This window comes from Adiantum capillus-veneris, chromosome 2 (genome assembly GCF_014529385.1).
Source record: "Adiantum capillus-veneris isolate H3 chromosome 2, ASM1452938v2, whole genome shotgun sequence".
Taxonomy (NCBI): domain Eukaryota; kingdom Viridiplantae; phylum Streptophyta; class Polypodiopsida; order Polypodiales; family Pteridaceae; genus Adiantum; species Adiantum capillus-veneris.
The window spans coordinates 9707340-9727253 of record NC_140932.1 but is presented as its reverse complement, the minus strand read 5'-3'; the positions used below and the strand labels follow the sequence as shown (position 1 = coordinate 9727253).

Sequence of the window (19914 nt, the reverse complement as noted above, 5' to 3'; positions counted from 1 at the left end):
CTTGAGAGTCAATTGAAGCATCATGTAGCAAGTGTAATGCATCCTATCTCCCAAACCACTTCTTTATGTCTTGCATCCATCCCGTGCTCAAGATCTTGCTTTTATGCGTCTTTTGAACTTTTTTGCTTGCTTCCCATGCAATTGTAGGAAGTCGATGTGAGGGGTTTTGACGCATCTTTATCATGTACTCCACAACCCTTTCCATGCCCATAACCTCAATTGGAAGAGATCCCGACTCAAGAAGTAGGAACATATATGGTGTTTGTGTCTTAACTTGGAGAAAGTTTGTAAGAAAACACTTTTGGACATTCTCAAACTCTTTCCAAGTAGACTTTGAGATGCTCCCGCCCCACACTTCAACTCCATAAAGAAGAACCGGTGTCACCAATGCATCAAAAAGATACTTCTTGAGAACCCAACACTTCATGTTTCCCGCATTACACATGTTCTCAAATGCATAATATGCTCTCTTTCCTGCTTCCAAACGACGCATAGCACATTCATGCCACTTGTGATTGGATGGAACCTCAAGGCCAAGGTACTTAAAGCTCTCAACAACTTCAAGTGTCTCGTTGTTGTACACAATGCATGGCTTCTCCTTATGGTTGGTTTTCACAAGCATAACCTTTGTTTTGGATTCATTTACAATCAGCCCACTATGCAAGCAAAAGTTCTCAAGAACAACCATAAGCTTTTGTGCATCTTCTAAAGTGTGTGCTAGAAGCACTACATCATCCGCATACAACAAAAGCATGATTACCACATTGCAAATAGTGACCTCTTCACTGCCTTCTTCTTGCATAAAGTCAAGTACCATTTGTTCCAATTGATCGATGCATAGACCAAAGAGAGTTGGTGACAATGGACATCCTTGTTTAACCCCAATAGTGCTTACAAAAATTTCTGAAATTTCTCTTCCCATGCGCAATTGACAAATCACCTTCTCATAGATTCGAGAAACCGCAATCATAAACTCACTTGGCACTTGGAGTTCTTCCATCCTTCTCCACAAATTGTTACGTGGAATCATATCAAAGGCTTTCTTAAAGTCCACAAAACAACAATACAATCGCTTGCCTTTCAACCGACTTTCCTCCATGAGAACACGAAGAGTGACAAGATGATCAATGGTGCTATGGCATCGACAAAAACCCGCTTGTCCCTTTGCACGCTTGTCATTCTCTTCAACCCAATCACTCAATTTCATCTCCATTATGCACCCAAACAACTTTGCCATAAGAGACCCAATCATTATAGTCTGGTAGTTGCTTACATTCTTTACATCCCCTCCTTTATGCAAAGGCTTAACCCAATTAGTACTCCAATCATAAGGCATACCATGTTGAAGTGCAAGGTTGAACATATCACACATCCACTCATGGGTAAACTCTCCCGTCCATTTGATCATCTCCGGCTTGATACCTTGAAGATCTCCCGCTTTGCGAGTGGCCAACTTTTCAAGCCCACCGCATACATCCTCAATAGTAAAAAAAGACGGCATACATGGGAGTGAACCATAAAATGGCATTTTTTCAGTATTTGCTTGCTCATATAATTGCCTACAATGTGTGTACATATCGACTAGACTCAAGTTACCAAAATTCTCAACCCGCTTGCCTCTCAAGTTTCTCCAAAATCTTCCACATGCATGTGCCTTTTCTTGGACTTGAAATTCTTGTTGCTTTATTTCCCATCTTCTTCTCTTCTTTAGGTTCACACGGGGCCCTTGCTTAAAAGAATCACATTCACTAACTAAAAAAGGAATAGAGGAATTTATATGTCTCTCTCCCTTCTCCTTTGGGACATGGTTTAAAGAAGAACATGTGCCTAGAAGGACCTTGGAAGTGGTAGAAGAAGTACCTAGATCTATCTTTCATCGGCGCTTGTATCTCTGGATGTATAGAAGACAAGATTTAGAGGCATGCCATAACCCCATAGATGCATATTTGGAGCTAGATTGTGCTCCCACAAAAAGTGCTATTAATGCCTAGAATCACCTTTCGACTGGAGGGTGGCCCAAAAGTGAGAATTGCAATTGAACTTATTAAGAGTGGTGACTGGTGCCATGCAACACTAAGAAAACAAGAACAATCTGGAAACTAGTGCTCCAAGGGATTGCCTTCTCGTTAGGCCTTCAAGTTTAGAGGGAGATGCATATATTTGGGCCTATAACGCGTGCAATTTACTGGACGATTTTCTTAGATTTGCAGCATATGTGTGTACAAGCATCCCTCGTAGTTCTCAGTGGGACTCAGCTCTTACATCCACAGTTCCATGCGTGACGATCATGCTGCGAGTTGGTGCTTTATTTTCGGGCTTAATAAAAGCGCGCGCTATATAATGTCGGGCATGTCCTAAGTCGCGGCCACGTGGAGAAGCTTTTTTACGGAACTCGATAGCCAGCCTGAAGCTTTTACCTACGGAACTCCATAGCCAGATCGTCTCGTGTATACTGTGCAGCTCTCTCTCTCTCTCTCTCTCTCTCTCTCTCCTCTTCCATCGCTTTGACACAGCGACCCCCCTCAATCATCTTTCACCATGCGGTGTGCTCGCCATGTCTTGCAGCGAGCAGGAATGGCGAGAGCGGTAATCTGCAAGAAAAATTGCAAATTTATTGGAGGTGCTATCGGCTTAGTTCAAAACCGAGACCAAGCTATTTTCCCGTCTCATCATGCGAGTCGACTGCTGGACGGATCCACCTTTAGTTCAGGTTAAATATCAAGTCCTTCTCTATGTATGCAGAGGCACCTACCGTCACGTGAACCATGAACGCGCTCAAGAGGCATGCATATTAGCTGCCCACAGTCGGTTGGCTTAAGCAAAGTGAAGAGGACATTAATTTTTTTCTTTCCCTCCTTTTTCACAGGTTCAGCTACCGTTCTCGAAGGACAGCCCGTTGCTACCATTGATGGACAACAAAATCCAGCAAAGGCGGGTCCCCTCTATCAATACGAACGCAGAGTTGAATTGGGTGAACTCATGGCTGGGGACAGAAACCAGGTTTCTTTTTTTAGCAGAGATAGTGAGGAAGAGGGAGAGGGGGAGAGAGCTGAATTTATCTTCACGTGGTATTTTAATGCAGGAACAAGCACTTAAAACTCTTCAAACACTATATGATGGCCTTGTTGAAAATGCCGCAGCCATGGAGCTAGAGGATGCTCCGACTTACCATGATAGCAGGTGATTTTCACACAATAAATTATATTATAGCATATGAATGGATATTTTCTTGTTGTTACACCCGTTTGATTAGGATTGTGAACTAAAAATAAGCTAATCGTAGCATTTGTGTAGACTTTCATTACAGCAGGGCGCCCCCATTCTAGCTGTGTTTGTAGCCTTGGCAGGGCTACGGACACTGCTAGAATCGGGGTGTCCCCATTCTAGAGAATATGAAGTGAGAGTGGACAAGCCCTGTGGGGACAACTCTATTAACCCAAGAGAGTATAAGGCTACAACCACTGCTAGAATACTGATGCCCCCCTCTCCCTATATAGGAGGCTACAAAATGCCCGACTCAGCTACATATATCACATGTCAAATAAATTGGAATATGAAGGGTCAAAAAGCATAAAAATAGGGGGCCCAACAAAAAGGCCGACAAGTGGTTGGTTAGACAAAAACTGGAAAATCCCCCCACATATCTAGAATCTTGAAAAGCCTCACAAGGCCGGGCTCATCACACAAAGAAGCCCTCACTCACAAGATCTGGATGGAGAAGCCAAGGAGATGACCTCCAAAACTCTAATAGAGAAAAGAGGAAGAAGAAGCCGGAATTCAACGTGGCCACGTGGTTGAATATGCAGTGGAATGTATGGTGACAAGGGACATGTGGGAGAGAGGGGAAGAGGAGAGAGAAAAACGCTAGAAAGAGAAGACGGAAGGGGGGGGGGGGGGGGGGGGGGGGGAGAGAGAGAGAGAGAGAAAAATGAAAAGTAATATTAACGTCTTCAAAAGGCCAAAATGACCTATGAGAACAAAAGGTTACATGTGGTGAATCTAATACCAGGTCTGGGTACAAAAAAGTACAAAGAACGGAAAAGAAAATAGTGGGTAGGGGTGGCCCAATACAGGAGTCGTTGCGTTGGAAGACAAGCATTTCAATAGCTGTGCAGAAACCCGGGAAATGTCCATGGGTATCGAAAGCCCCGCCATCGTGCCTTGCCGTGCATTTCACGCGATTCTTCTACTATACCATTACTTAGTGCTTCCCCAGTGATTGGCGCGGAAGGAAAACCGGCGATAGTAATGAAAGCTGATACAAAGGGAATACAAAGGGTGAGCTGATACAATGGAGCTCTCTGATAGTCGAGGCATCATATGCATATACATCAATATCAGGGACGGCTCCTATGTCGCACCAATATGGTATGGATCCTCTGTTGCAATCTGCGTCGACATCGAGAGGGCCCTCTCATCCGTGGGCAACGGGACCGCCCCAACTCTATCGTCCGATCAAGCAGTATGCCTTTGGTGTTGTTATGCTGTGGGGGCTGCTCGAACTCCTTTGTCTGTGACTGAAAGAAATCTGCAATCTTCCGGTGTCGTTGGATCTCTCTCATTGTGCCCCTCTTCAAGAGGTCCTCTCTGTGTTTGCGAATCTTCAGTAAGTATAATCCGAGGCATCTCTGATCCTGGTATCTCATGACTCTAGAAAGTGGCCCAAAACCCTCTCTGAATAGACAGTGAAAGCGGCCTCGTATCTCATAGTATATTGGGCAGTGACATATGTAATGTAGCTTTGTCTCTGGCTCTATTTGGCACACCTGACAAATCCTGGACTCAGTGGGTACTCCTCTAAATTTGCCTGTCTCGATCTCTAGCTGATGTGAGGATGTGCGTATCTGACTAATAGCACATCGTATCCCGTGGGATAGATGAGTATCAATGTATCCTGGTCTGATCACAAAACCATCCTCCGTGAGTTGGAGAAGATGCTCTCTATAGAAAGTCATCTTCGTACCTAGCTCATGTGTAGGTTGTATCCATGTCCTCTTCGTATCCAACTGAATCAAGTCCTGTCTGATGAGCTTGGTAATCTCTGCCCTTGTGAGGGGGATGGAGGGTGCATCCAGAGAGTACTGAAATGGGGGTAGCCGGTCCATACTAAAACCATGTAATTGAAACCAAGATGCCATCTCTGCATACCAACATGATCTATCTCCCTGCAATGCCAGCTGTCGCGAAGACTCTAGTGCTTATCGAGCATATCTGTCTCTAGGGAGAGCCCATGTGCTATGCATAAATGAAACTGATGGAGTGAGTGTCTTCACTACCAATGGGGGAGCAGCGAGCTCCGCCCTAACAATGTCATGTGGTACGGAGGCCTTGGCCCTAATCATCTGAGAAATCAAAGGGCTTCTCCATACATCTCCATCCATCAGTACTGCCAGCTCTGCTATGATGATCTGCTGAGGGGCCCCATCATCTCCACTCCGTACAGCATGGCCGAAGTGACCAAAGTGTCAAAGAGCCAAAGCTTTGTCCGAGGTTCGTGGAACTGAACCTGCGAACATATCTGTAAGGTGCAACGGAATGAATTGTATTTTCTCAAGATTAGTGATCTTTATTGCTCAAGGTTCCTTTTAGTTCTTAGGGAAAGAGAGAGCTTTCCGTCTTATGGAGTGCTGTGATCACGAATAAAGTGAGTGGATATTGTGCGTGCAAGTGAATGAGACTGAGAGAAGGAGAGAGAAAAGATACGACACCGCGAGGTTGTAAAACCCTCCTCCGAAGGCCCCACTCTCGTCGGCGAGTGGTCTACTTGATTGCACAAAGGTGTACAATGTGAATGCAATGGACTGATGCAATGGGACTATGTCGATGACGACGACGGCGATGACGACGACAACTTCGTGGCTGAAAATTGGGATCTTCTATCTGCTGATTTTCATGGACTGTTCGGGGCTGAAATGGGCTGTTTTCTACTGCTGTCTTAACGCTGAAAATTACTGTTTTGTCGGGCTGAATTTGACTGTCCTTGAAGGGGCTGAACTAGTGGATAAAAACGCTGGTATAGCTGTTGTTTTGACTGCGTTTTTGAGTCGTTCATGGGCTGAGAGGGGCGTGAAATCGTCGGCTGCCTTTAGGTGTGCGGCTAGCTGTGCCTCTTGCCATGCATGGTACCAATTGATGGCATCACCGGCAAGGTACATAGCTGTCGTCAAAACTTTGCTATTTCCTGTTTTCTTAGTTGTCGCAAAATAAGCATTAAATTGATGCAACCAAGAATGAATCACCGTAGCATCCATCTTACTATCATACTTACTGAAAGTCACTTTTTCGGTGACTGGGTTGTTGGAATCCGCATCGTGGCTTGCACCACGAGAGGAACTCCCGTGATCTTTGGGTGGTTCGGTCTTCGAAGCTAGCAAGTGGGAAATAAGTTCTTAATGGCGAATCTCCCGTAGAGCTTCTCGTTCATCGCGCTCGCGTTCAAAAGCCAGCCGATTTTCTTCTTGTTTTGCGGCAAGAGCGAGACGATTTGCTTCTTGTCGATCCATCATGGTCATCATCTGCTTGACCACTGCCTCCATAGGGTTTGGCGTAGATGGCGAAGGGGGAGGGTTGAAGAGATCATCTCCGGGTGGGAACGAGTCTTCATCGCCTCTCTCATGCTCATCACCTGTATGCGAAGTATCCATTCCGCTTCGGGTGATGACCATGCACTATATTCTTGGGGTCTTAAGCTCGCGAGGAACTTGGGTTCTTGAGGGTCTTGAGGTTCTTGAGGTCCTTGATTCGGGAGAATCCTGGGTTCTTGAGGATCTTGAGGTTCTTGAGGGGTTCTTTCGCTTGCAAATCGCGTTGAGAAGGATCTTCTCTTCTCCCGAGTTCTACCCTTTTCTGCGGGCGCATCCCTTGGCGGCCTTGCGCTCACACCAAGGTTTCTTTTTTCCACCTCACGTCGATTGGCCGGCCGCTAAGTGCACGGTCCGCTCTCAATGAGTGAAAAGAGACACAAGGGGAGGTTGGACAAGCCCTTCTTTCTTGGGATTCCTGTCACTCTTCAACAAAACACGATTAGGAATTGCCACGCCCAAGTAAACTTCGGTTCGTGCGATCGCAACAAGCAAAAAAAATTCTTGTGGTTCTTTCCTTGAGTAATGCAGAACACTTCCAAAGCTCTGATACCAATGTAAGGTGCAGCGGAATGAATGTTGTATTTTCTCAAGATTAGTGATCTTTATTGCTCAAGGTTCCTTTTAGTTCTTAGGGAAAGAGAGAGCTTTCCGTCTTATGGAGAGTGCTGTGATCACGAACAAAGTGAGTGGATATTGTGCGTGCAAGTGAATGAGACTGAGAGGAGGAGAGAGAAAAGATACGACACCGCGAGGTTGTAAAACCCTCCTCCGAAGGCCCCACTCTCGTCGGCGAGAGTGGTCTACTTGATTGCACAAAGGTGTACAATGCGAATGCAATGGACTGATGCAATGGGACTATGTCGATGACGATGACGATGACGGCGATGACGACGACGACTTCGTGGCTGAAAATTGGGATCTTCTATCTGCTGATTTTCATGGACTGTTCGGTGCTGAAATGGGCTGTTTTCTACTGCTGTCTTAAGGCTGAAAATTACTGTTTTGTCGGGCTGAATTTGACTGTCCTTGAAGGGGCTGAATTGGTGGATAAAAACGCTGGTATAGCTGCTGTTTTGACTGCATTTTTGAGTCGTTCATGGGCTGAGAAAAACGCTGTCAGCAGATCTGCTATTGTTGACAAAAACGCCAGAGTACTTGAAGCAAAAATGCTGCAAGGGGCTGATGCTTTAGCGATCCCAGAAAACGCTAGGTATGGTATGCTGAAGGGGGTAAATGCCAGGCGATGAGGGATGGGCTGGCGAGGGCCGATCTGGAAAACGCCAAGGGAGGGTTCCTTTTGGCGATGGCTGAAAACGCTGATGGGAAGGGGAGTCTTGCTGAGAGAGGGTGGGGCACCTGTTGCTTGGGGAAGCCTGCTGTGCCTTTGCTCATCTGCCAATTTGTGCTAACTTGGGTTTGCTTATATATTAACTTACCCAATTTGCCCTACTGAGTACCCAACAAAAGTCACTTAATAAATAAGTGAAAAATGTCAAAAATAGGGAAAAATGGGATAAAGTCATTTGAAAAATCCCCAAATTGACTCTGATGGTATCTGATGGAAATGCTTATGCTTATGCAAGGTGCAACCAGAGGATATGCATCTACCCTGAGTGACTGGGCATGCACGGTCTACGAATAGACTCACAAAAGTGCCAGATCACTTCTAATCTAACTTGACTGGAATTGACGGAAACCCTGCTATGGTGTAGCTTGTCCACGGACACATAGGGTTGGGATGTGTCACGTGACAATATCCTCTCAAGTCTCCCCAATGCTGCATAGGCTCTGGTCAATCGCATATCTGTTGCACGCCTCGGGGAAAATACTGGACCATTGAAAACTGCCCCAAGATAAGTGTATGTATCTGCATACTCCACAGTCTCTCGACCATATGTAAAAGTGGGGGCGGACCTCCTTACCCACTGTGCCTGGTGTTAAACACCATTACCTTGGTCTTACTAAGGTTCACAGACAATCCACTATCCCGTGCAAATACATGCAGTGCATCCAAATGACGCTGCATCCCTTCTGGAGAATCGGAGATCAGCACAATATCATGGGTATATAATAGCAACAGAATCCATGTTAGTGCAAGCTGAGCATCTCTATCACCCTTTGTATATACATAATTTGAAAACTCATCTACATATATCCCAAAGTGATTCGGAGATAGGGGAGAACCCTGCTTCAACCCAATGTTGGAGTGAACCATGTCGGACATGCCCTGAGTAGTGCGTACCTGTCCTACCACTGTCTTGTATAAAGCTAAGATCCCCCAGATCAGCTCTGTGGGCACCCCCATGTCTTGTAATCTATGTAGAATCTGGCTTGTGGCACTGTATCAAAGGCTTTGCGGAAATCCACAAAGCTACAATATATCCTCTTGCCATGGTGTCTACTGCTCTGAGTGTCAAAATCTGGTCAAGAGTGGTGAAACCTCTCCTGAACCCTGCCTGTCCTGTTTCCCGTATGCCCTCTCTCTCTGCCCATCCACTTAACTCATGCTCAAAAATTGATGCATAGAGCCTAGCCAGAGTGTGACCAACCATGATGGTTCGGTAATTCCCGGGAAGCATAGGATCTCCCGACTTGAAGATAGGCACAATAGTGGACATACTCCCAAGTCTCAGGGAAACCCTCATACATGGCTCTATTAAACATCATAGCAAGAGGCTCTGCAAGCATATCTCTGGCATGGGTAAAGTGCTCTGCTACCAGACCATCATGATCCTGTGCTTTTCCTGTTTTCATCTTGTCAATGGCTTTCCTTACCCTCTCAACAGTAAAGAAAGTACATGTTTCTGGGCATGCCTCTGGAGGGTCAGGCAAAGGTGGCTGCCCCGATGCTGTATAGAGAGATGTAGCATATTCTCTCATGTCTCTGTGGAAGTGATGGCTGGCGGTGGAGAGTGCTCATTGAAAAGCCTCCATGCCTCACTAGAGTCGTGACTCATAAACAGTTGATACAGATCACACTCTAATTGAGATAGGTAAGCCCTCTTCTTTCGTCGCACTAGGCGGCGGAAGATAATACGTGACTGTCTATGTGTAGTAGCACCCATGATCACCTCTCTCTGTAATCTGATCCTCGTCTCTCTACACTCATCATCATACCAATTGTTCTGAGGCATGCTCCCAGATCGTCTGTGTGTAGGCTGGCTATGGGGATATGCCTCTGATGTTGCATCATGTAGCGTCTCTGTCAGAATCTGCGTGAGCTCATCTAGTGGTCGTCCTGGCTCCCGAGTGCATAGCTGCTTGTATATCTCATTAGTGTACTCGTGATCTGTCTCCCTCGTGAAGGTATACCGAGTATGTGTGGAGGCCTCTCCCAATGGAGCTGTGTTGAACTGGAACGATAGAGTGAAAGACAAGATAGCATGATCGACTGCCACCCCAACCGGCCTAGTTCCCACCACGAAATCTTGAAAGGAAGGAATGAGTCCTGGCGGAGCCATAACATAATCCACTGTACTAGCGCCATGCCGATGTGGAAAGCATGTAAAACCACCAGCTATAGGGAATCTCTGTAGGCCATTCAAAATGGCCAATCCATGTGCAGTCCCCATATCAATCAAGTATCTGCCATACTCAGTGTGCTCCTCATCCTGTGATAATCTAGACAAGCCCATTTCTGTAATATCAAGCTCCCGCATCAACTCCTATGAGGTATCATAGAATACTGTTTGGTGATGGGCGGTCCTATCATTGAAATCTCCCAAGATAATAATGTCGGCCTCTCTGGAAAACTCCCATATATCATCATCTAAAATAGAGAAGGGGGATTGTCCTCTAGGTGATGCATATAGTGACGTACTAGGAGGAAAATAGCAAATAGCGATGTAGAGATATCTGCCTGTCTCTGCCTTCAGTCTCACCCACATGTACTTAGCATTCTCATCCCTCCGAGCTATATGTATCAGAGATTGTAGCTCCTCCCTGAATAAGACTGCCACTCCTCCTGAACCTCGTCCTCTGCGCTCTGATCGAGTCTCCTGTCTGCAAGTTGTCTCCCATCTGTATCCGCTCACATGGGGCATGGACTGCCCTGGGGCTTGATGCGTCTCAGAGTAGAAATAATGTCTCTCCCTGTGAAACTATCCTCAAAGGCCCCTACATCAAGGCGCAAAGATCCATTACAATTCCATGTAGCCACTCCGAGTGTGGTCCCAGTCTCGCGCCGTCATGCGGGGCGCTTCTCCAGAATAACCACTCGTCTATCCCTGTAGAAGGCCACTTTCCCCTTCTCTCGAGCTGTCATTATCTCGGGCATAACCTCTTTTATATGAGCAAGCTCTGTGTGTGTGAGGTTATCTCCAAGGAATATGCCCGTTTTCTTTAGTGTAGGACGCTTCTTCAATTAGTCCTTCTTTGCCTCCATGGATGGGAAGTGCATGATTAGAGCTCTTCCTTTTGAAGTCTCCCCATTTCCTTGTGTCTTCTTCCCTACCCTCCATGCCTTTGTATGAGTAGCCTCAATACCCATCATGCAGAGAAGTTCTTTGACTTCCCCTTCCACATCATCTCGGTCATTTAGACCGGTTATTCGTATGTGCAAAGCTCTAGTCTTCCTTCGCTGCTCTTCTTCTAAAGTCATACTGATGATTGTAGGAGTGGGGATAGACGTGGTTTCTTTCCCTTTCCCTTTCCCTTTCTTAGCCACTTCTATCCATTCTCGGCCTCATCCGCCTTCTTCTGTATCTTCGTGATTACATCCACTCACGAAGACGTCTTCACTCCATTCTGTTTCTCTTCCTCTTTGATCATCCGTACCTGTTCCTTGATGAGCTTGATTTCCTCTATCACGGAGGGCTAGAATTCACCTTCCTCTAGTCCATTGCCTGCTCTATCAGCAAGCTCTCGCTTGAGGGCTGAGACCTCTTCTTTGAGTGCTTGTGAATCCGCCTTAAGTGCTTATATCGCTACGTGCAGGTCCTCTTTCTCCTTCTTCCATTGCGTGCCTTCATTGAGGAACATTTGAAGAAGGTTGACCTTCTCCTTTCACCATCCTTCCATCTCTGCTTTCCATTCCTTCATCTCCCTTTCCACTTGTGTTATCCGCTTGTTTGTAAGCATGAAGGTCGCCTTCGTACGGGACTTGCAAACTGGTGAAGTGCTCATGACCTCCATCGTAATGGCCCATGTTGTGCATGCCCTCGGTTCTGCTCGTGTTTAGTAACACTGTTGAGTACTGATGGGGTTCTGCTGCTCCAACCCGCACTGGCTAAACGCAATGGCGACCTGTTGTGCACACTGTCCTTGGTATGCTGCAAATATACTCGAGCAATCCTGTCACAATAACCCCAAGGGCTCAGCCCCTTCGGGTAAGCTCTTGTTACCTGCACCCGTAAGTAGTAGCAATAGCACACGGCCCTGCTGAGGGAAAACTCGCGGCCTACGTAACCGTGATAGCACGTGGCCCCCTGTAGGGTTTGCTCTCGGCGATGAGAAACCCCTTCAAGGTGCTGAATCACAACCCTCGCAAGGGCACCAAATGCATTGGCCCGCAGGCACACTAGCTCCTACTGAGCATATTCCAACGTGCTAAGGCCCCTGTGTGTACCTGATTTGATGCCCCTTTCCATACTCATGAAGAGACCCTGAACCACAGCCCAATGCGGGTCCAATGAATGCAGAAGACATCCTACGCTGCCCCTTTGTTCTGCTGCTGCAGACAGTATGGCACGCGGGCCCCTTTGTGGGATAACACGCGGCCTGCATAGCTTCCAGCTGAGCGTGAAGTCGAAGGCCCCTCAGGGCGCCCTGTTTCACCCGGCGCGCGCGAGAGAGAGAGAGAGAGAGAGAGAGAGAGAGAGAGAGAGAGAGAGAGAGAGAGAGAGAGAGAGAGAGAGGGGGGGGGGACGGGCCCTTAGGGGCACAACTCTGCAAACTTGAGAGTGTACAAGGCTTTGGAACACTGTCAGAATGAGGGCGCCCCCTCTTGTAGTGGGATGTAGGTGAACCAAGTGGATAAAAGCCGGAACGACGTGGGACATCCAAACGTGCAGATGTTGGCCGAGAGGACACTTGGCGGTTAGGGTTTAGAAGCTAATCCCAAACAACTTGCAAATTCTAGCCGAGTGGCCCAAAGGGGGTTACAGTTAAAAACCTAACCCTACCGTCTTATCAGAATCCGGTCGAGGGGCTTAAACCCTTTAAAGAAAAAGCAGGATCTAAAATTTGCGTAGAGCATGACATGTGGCATCATTGTACGGATTTCTGCGTTTTGCGTTGACTGTAGTGATGGCTCTACGTACGGATTTTCGTGTTTTATGGAGCAATCCTTAGGGCCCCAGATTTTTGGGGTTATTGCTTTTGGACTCAGGGATTTTGGAATAAAGAGTTTCATGTAAGTGCTTTTGGCTAGGGGCCTTTATAAGTCTGCCAAGGTCTCTCTTCTTGGCAGATTAGCTTGGGAGCACATGACTTTAAGCTCGCTTTCTACCCAAGCTTCCTTAATGAGAACTTTGAAGTGGACATAATTGTTGTAACAGACTTGGACACTACAAGTCGAGATTCTACTGCGACACCATAAGAATTCACTTCAAAACAGTTCATAGTTCACAATTGCTTCGACACTGGCCCGGCGGAGTTCTGTGCCTAGAGATATTGGCCCCAAAGACTGGTGTCCCTTTCAGTATTTCTTTTTGTATTAATTTGCAACTCAAAGTACAAGTGAGTGGGAGGCTCTCACTCTCAGACTTTGCGTCCAGATGCTCTGAGAAGTGGGAAGCCTGTCCACTTATTTAAAGGTTTACAAGGGATGCCAAAAGCAGAGCCCCAAAAGCTGAAAACTCTAAAGCCTGTTCTCTCTCTCACAACTCTCTTGAAAAAATAAAGCAAAAGCTCTCTCACTCTTTCTCTTGCAAATTGTGTAGCCAAAAAGCAGCCCCAACATCTGCCCTCGCTACCGTAAATTGCGCCGCAAAAAGCGGACGGTCGTACAGCATGCCACATGGCTGATTTTCCGCAAAATGCACCGGATTTTGCGGGCCTGTCCGTACGGCAGTGCCACGTCAGCATTCATCATTGAGTTCTTCCCCGGGACTGTATGCCAGAAGGAGTGTGTGTGTACTGGGCAGCCAGCAACCACGTCACCAGTTTGTGACATACCCCCCTCTTGAAAGCATTGTAATCGCCCTCGATTACGCCTGCAAAGCAGACAGAAGCCATAAACTGTCTTAGCATACACTGATTGTTAGTACCGACGCACTAGGAACACATATCTACACATGTACCAATCAACAGTCACATCACACGACATCACTTGACATCACAGGACATCACATGACAAATCACATTCAACATTCATTCGGATCTCAGACCATGATTTATCGGCAATGCAATTAGCAATCACATCTAGATCCACTCAGGACCTCATAGATGCCCGATCAGATAATCCCTATTGCAACCATGTCTATTGAGATCATTCAGACCAAAATGTTGCAGTCATTTCATCTATCAGTCCCTGCACTTAAACAAGTCGAGAACACATCAGTATCATATTTTCGAGAATCCCAGTTCATAAAGTCATACAGCAGAATACTGTCAGCTCTCAGTATCCCCGAAGCTCAAAGAGACATCAGTTACTCTAGTTTCAAAATCGAGGCATCCGGCCAAGCTGAATTCGGGGTTCCATTTGGAATAGACTATGCTAAACCAAAAGCTTCAAGGTAAAGTTTCACAATCTGAGGAGTATTTGCTAGGTCCTCCTCCTCCATCCACTTCGCATCCAATGCAGGATAGTTCTTGAATTTAACCAAGAACCGCCTTATCACTTTACCCTTAATCTTTCTGTCTTTATGTGCCAATATCTGTTCTGGAACAGGGATCTCCTCGTTTTCTTCCACTTCGGGTTGCTCATGGCACATCACCTTTAAAAGGCTTTAGGAGACTCACATGAAAAGCATTGTGAATTCTCCAAGTGTCGGGCATCTTCAGTCGGAAGGATAAATCATTTATCTTTTCGAAGATCTGGAAAGGTCCGTAGTATCGCATACTGAGCTTTGGAAAAAGCCTCTCCTTTTCCTTTTTCTTTCTCAGGCGTGCCTTCTCAAAACGTAAGAGCACCCAAATGTTCTCCTTCAATTTCAAATCGTGACGATGGTGATCTGCTGCCTTTTTCTGTCTTTCCTGAGTTTTCTGCAAAGCCTCGCAGACCTTGGCAAAAGCCGTGTCCAAGTCACGCGTGTACTCATCGGCTTCAAAAATCTTATCTTTTGTGCTTAGGAAGGGTGGAACCTTCGCAGCACCTTTATTAATCTCAAATGGCGCCTTCCCCGTTGAAGAGTGTACCGTGTTGTTGTAGGCAAATTCCACCAAAGGTAAATACTTTTCCCATTGATTCTTGTGATCCAAGATGTAAGACTTCAATAAATCTAGTATCACTGAATTGGCAATCTCAGATTGCCCGTCAGTCTGCGGGTGGAAAGATGACGAGAACTGCAACCGCGACCAATGTTCTCCCAAATAGCCTTCCAAAACAAACTTGTGAATCTGGGGTCCCTGTCAGAGGCAATCGTCTCGGGCATGCCATGTAATCTGAAGATCTGGGCCACAAACGGTCTCGCTAAGTGATCCGGCTTGACTGTTTTCTTCACTGGAATGAAATGAGCTTGCTTGCTAAATCTGCCAATAACAGTCCAGATACCATCGTGACCACTCTGTGTTCTTGAGAGATCAAAAATGAAATCCATTGCAATACTTTCCCAGGGGCGGGTGGGTATGGACAAAGGCTGTAACAATCCCTGTGCTTTATGCCTGTCAAACTTGACCTTCTGGCATAGCAAGCAACTGCGCACAAACTCGTCCATATCCTTCACGAGTCTCGGCCAAAAGAAATCTCTCTCTACCCCTTTCATGGTGGTAGCAATGCCGCCATGATCCGTAAAAGGTGGACAGTGGCATTCGGTCATAACCTTTTTCCTCAACGGCTGTGTAACGCACAACATGGTTTTCCTCATCAAGTAGCCATCCCGAATGGAATATCCCGCTACTGTTTCCCCGTCCTGTATCCGTGTGAAAACGTCTGCAAAATCTGTATCTATGGCATACTGGTCGACCATATCCTCGAAGCTCCTATGATGTATCGCGGAAATAGCCAGAACCAACGGCTTTCGAGACAAAGCATCTGCCACCAAATTCTTTTGTCCCTGATCATGGACAATCTGGAAGTGAAACTGTGACAAGATGTTCGTCCAGCGCATTTGCTTTTCCGCTAGCTGCTTCTGTGACAAGAAGTAGCGTAAACTCTGATGGTCTGTAAAGACAGTAAAATCTGCCCCAAGTAGGTAATGTTGCCACTGAGTAAGAGCATGGATAATATAACCGGCCTATACAACGTAGAGGGCGGTACTATTTCAATTACCTGTTAACTTTACACAGAGCACTGAGAAGGGAAGAGAACACAGTTGCGTCCAGCGACTAGAATGTCATTGCGCACACGAGACCGACACCCTGTAGGCCCCAAAGACTGGCACCCCTTTCGGTATTTCTTTATTCAAATTAAGGTAGACGATCCGACCACTTAGCACAAGCTTTCACAAAGCTGTCCAAACCTGGCGAGGGCTGAAAACGCAGGTTTTTGACCGGATTTCGACAGCATAACGGCGCAAAAACCCCTGTAGGTCAAAAACACCTGTCTAGGACGGATTCCCTCGATATCTGGAAGCTTTCTGTTGAGCTGTCACAGAAATTCAGCGGGCTGTAATTCTCTGTTTTTCACTGCCGGGAGCCCAAAAGCTTGTACACGCATCCCAAGGCTCTCATGAGGCTCCCTCGATGTTCCCTTGCAGTTTAGGTGCGAAACCCTAAACCTGCAAAAAAACACAGCAGGCTGTAATTCCCTGTTTCGGATCGTTTTTAGCGGAGCGAACACGCCTATGCGTGTCCCAAGGGCTCCCGCACGCAATGGGACAGTTCCCCTGTGAATTGGACGAGTTTTCACGCGAGAAAACTCTCCAAACTCGCAATCTTTCGTGATGGAACTGTGCGTACCTGTGGGGGATTAGCAATTAGCTAATCCGGTTCCTGTTCAGAAGGCTCTTGCCTTGGCAAACGCGCATAAACCCCCAGAACTGTACATAGGTCAAATGAGAAGCCCACTAGTGGGGCATAACATACTGTACGTAGGGGAGAAAGAGAGCAGTATGTAGCGTGCGGGGCATCACTCCCGTCACCATACTGTGCATAGAGGGCAAGGTAAGCATTCCATAGCTTCTGTACCTGCTACAATCCACCTGAGGCTGAAAATGGCGCCCCCTTTGTTGATATGCAGCTCGTTTTTGCCTCCTAGAGTGGCAGAATCGCTCACAGGCTGACACGTCGCCCAGTTTCCGAGTTTGGGCTTTCCCTGCTAAAAATATCTCAATTGGTGCGTCAGTTGACTTGGCAGCAGAGCAATAAAATGTTCCCCTTGTCATTCCAGAGCTAATGACGCGAACACATTTTCCGGTCAAAAATAGCAGTTCCCTAAATTTTAGGAGATGCTTCCATGGCGTCCCTATCGGTCTCCTGACCATCATTGAAGACTACCATTTGACCACCATCTACAATGTGGGTTAATTTACTGGCCCCTTTCAACTTATAAAGTTGCAGTGACTTGACGAGTGGCCCAGATTCCAGTTTGGCGCACACGAGCTTCCATACTCATCAGAATTCAGTGCTAACTGGCCCGGGCAGTCCCTGTCTGACCGGCCTAGATCCCCGATGTGAGAAACCCATTTGGCTGCAGCCGTTTCACACTGGCCATGCAATGTCCACTTGCACCTTTTCAAGGGATCCGGGACAAACAAGTAAAAAAATAAAATAAATATATCTAATACTTATTTACGGAAGGCAACAGGAAAAATACACCTCCTGGTGACACACCCCACCCTTGAAATACTGCAAGCGACCTCACTTGCATGCCAATAATACATGCAGATATCTCCTGATATCACATATATTCTATGATGGGAATCCAAGATATACATGCTTCCGGAAATGTAGCGTTGGACGATTAAACAATCCCACCAACCTGGCTACGACACATATATCAAGCATAGAAGTCTTCTAGTGTACTCTTGAGCACAAACTTCTCTAGCTAAATTCTGTATGGAAAGAGTAGATACAATTGCTTAACTACTCTCTTGAGCATCATGAACCATGCTCTTGCCTTGCTCCAAAAAGGTTGCATCAAGTCACTGTGGGTTCCATTTGAAAGGCTTCAAGATACAATTGCAATAGCTGAGGTGAATCAAGCAATTCAGACTCTTCCATCCATTTGGCATCTAATGATGGATAGTTCTTGAACTTCACCAAATAGCGTCTTGCAACTTTTCCTCTAACCTTTCTTTCTTTATGTGCCAATATCTGTTCAGGAACAAGGATTTCATCCAATTCTTCCATCCATTTGGCATCTAATGATGGATAGTTCTTGAACTTCACCAAATAGCGTCTTGCAACTTTTCCTCTAACCTTTCTTTCTTTATGTGCCAATATCTGTTCAGGAACAAGGATTTCATCCAATTCTTCCACTTCGGGTTGTTCCTCATCAAGCATATTCTCTGGCACATCACCAACAAAGGGCCTTAGAAGGCTGACATGAAAAACATTATGTATTTTCCAGCCTTCTGGTAGCTTTAACCTGTAAGCTACATCGCTGATCTTTTCTGAAATCTGAAAAGGACCATAATATCGCATACTGAGCTTAGGAAACAAGCGTTCGTTGCCTTTCCTTTTCCTTAACCTGGCCTTTTCAAAGCGCAAAAGTACCCAATCACCAAGTGAAAATACAAGTTCACGACGGTGACGATCAACAGCTTTCTTTTGCTTAGCCTGAGTCTTCTCAAGAGCAATCTTTATCTTCCTGTATGTTTCATCCATATCTTGCACATACTTGTCTGCCTCAAATATCTTGTCCTTAGTCTACAAAATGGGCGGGACTTTCTTTCCTCCTTCCACTATCTCAAATGGTGCCTTACCTGTTGACGTATGCACAGTGTTATTGTAAGCATATTCAACCAATGGGAGATGGTGTTCCCAAGTTGCCTTGTGCTCTGAGACATAACATTTGAGTAGGTCCAAGACAGTAGAATTTGCCTCTTCTGACTGTCCATCAGTTTGCGGATGAAACGAAGAAGAGAACTTGAGCGTAGTGCCCATGTTCTCAAACAATGCCTTCCAGAAAAGACTCGTCATACGTGGATCCCTGTCACTGACAATTGACTGAGGCATCCCATGATATTTAAAGATATTGCTCATGAATATCTTGACCATGTGTTCTGGCTTTATCTTCTTCCTAACAGGAATGAAATGGGCCTGCTTACTGAACCTACAAATGATAGTCCAAATCCCATCATTTCCTGTTTGCGTCCTTGGAAGATCAAAGATAAAGTCCATTGCTATACTTTCCCATGGCCTATCAGGGATCGGCAATGGCTGCAACAATCCCGGTTGCTTTTGTCTGTCAAATTTGACTTTTTGGCATACTAAGCATGACCTTACAAATGTGTCAACAACTTGACGCAAAGCTGGCCAATAGAAGAATGCCTCAACCCCTTTCACTGTCGCATCAATTCCACGATGCCCAACATAAGGTGGAGCATGACTTTCCATCAAAATCTTTGGCCGTAACTGTTTCGTAACGCATAACTTTCCATGCATCATGAGAAAGTCATTCTTAAGCATATAGTGCTCATGATGTTGCCCATCAACAAGCTGGTCATAGATCCTTGCAAAATCAGAATCTTCAGCATATTGTGTCTTCATTTCGTCTAGTTCACAATGGTACGGAATTGACACTGCTGAAATTTGGGGCTTTCGTGACAACGCATCAGCCACCACGTTCTTTTTCCCTTGCACATGCACAATCTGAAAATGGAACATTGACAAGATGTTTGCCCATCGCATGTGCTTCTCAGACAACTTCGTCTGTGTAAGAAAATATCGCAAGGTTTGATGATTTGTTTGGACAACAAAATCAGCCCCTAGCAAATAGTGTTTCCAACTAGTGAGAGCATGAATTACTGCGAGCAATTCTTTCTCATAGACTTGCAAGTTCCTTTCAGTCTTCAAAAGAATTCTTCTCTCATATGCGACTACTCAGCCATTCTGCATTAGAACTGCACCAAGACTATGGCCACACGCATCACATTGAACCACAAAAGGTTTAGAAAGATCTGGCAAAATAATTACCGGATCTGAAGTCAGCTTCTCTTTCAAGTGTTTGAACGCTAAAATTTCCTTGGCTGTCCACTTGAAAGTAACTCCTTTTCCTTGCAGTGCATGGAGTGGAGAAGCAATCTCAGCAAAATTTCGGATGAACCTCCTGTAATAGGAACATAAG

At 46.0% G+C, this 19914-nt stretch overlaps 1 protein-coding gene across 2 annotated transcripts in view; it reads left to right on the top strand.

Moving 5' to 3' along the window:
• The first annotated feature begins 2371 nt into the window (after window positions 1–2371).
• Window positions 2372–19914, top strand: part of LOC147462357 (uncharacterized) — a 121598-nt gene continuing 104055 nt past the window's right edge. The window contains exons 1-3 of one of the 2 annotated variants that reach the window (XM_086483675.1): window positions 2372–2710; window positions 2867–3000; window positions 3083–3180. In XM_086483675.1, the coding sequence (XP_086339801.1) occupies window positions 2539–2710; window positions 2867–3000; window positions 3083–3180 (404 nt within the window). In that variant the 5' untranslated portion in view covers window positions 2372–2538. Of the gene's footprint in view, window positions 2783–2866; window positions 3001–3082; window positions 3181–19914 lie in introns of both variants that reach the window. The other variant, XM_086483680.1, reaches the window with a different exon arrangement.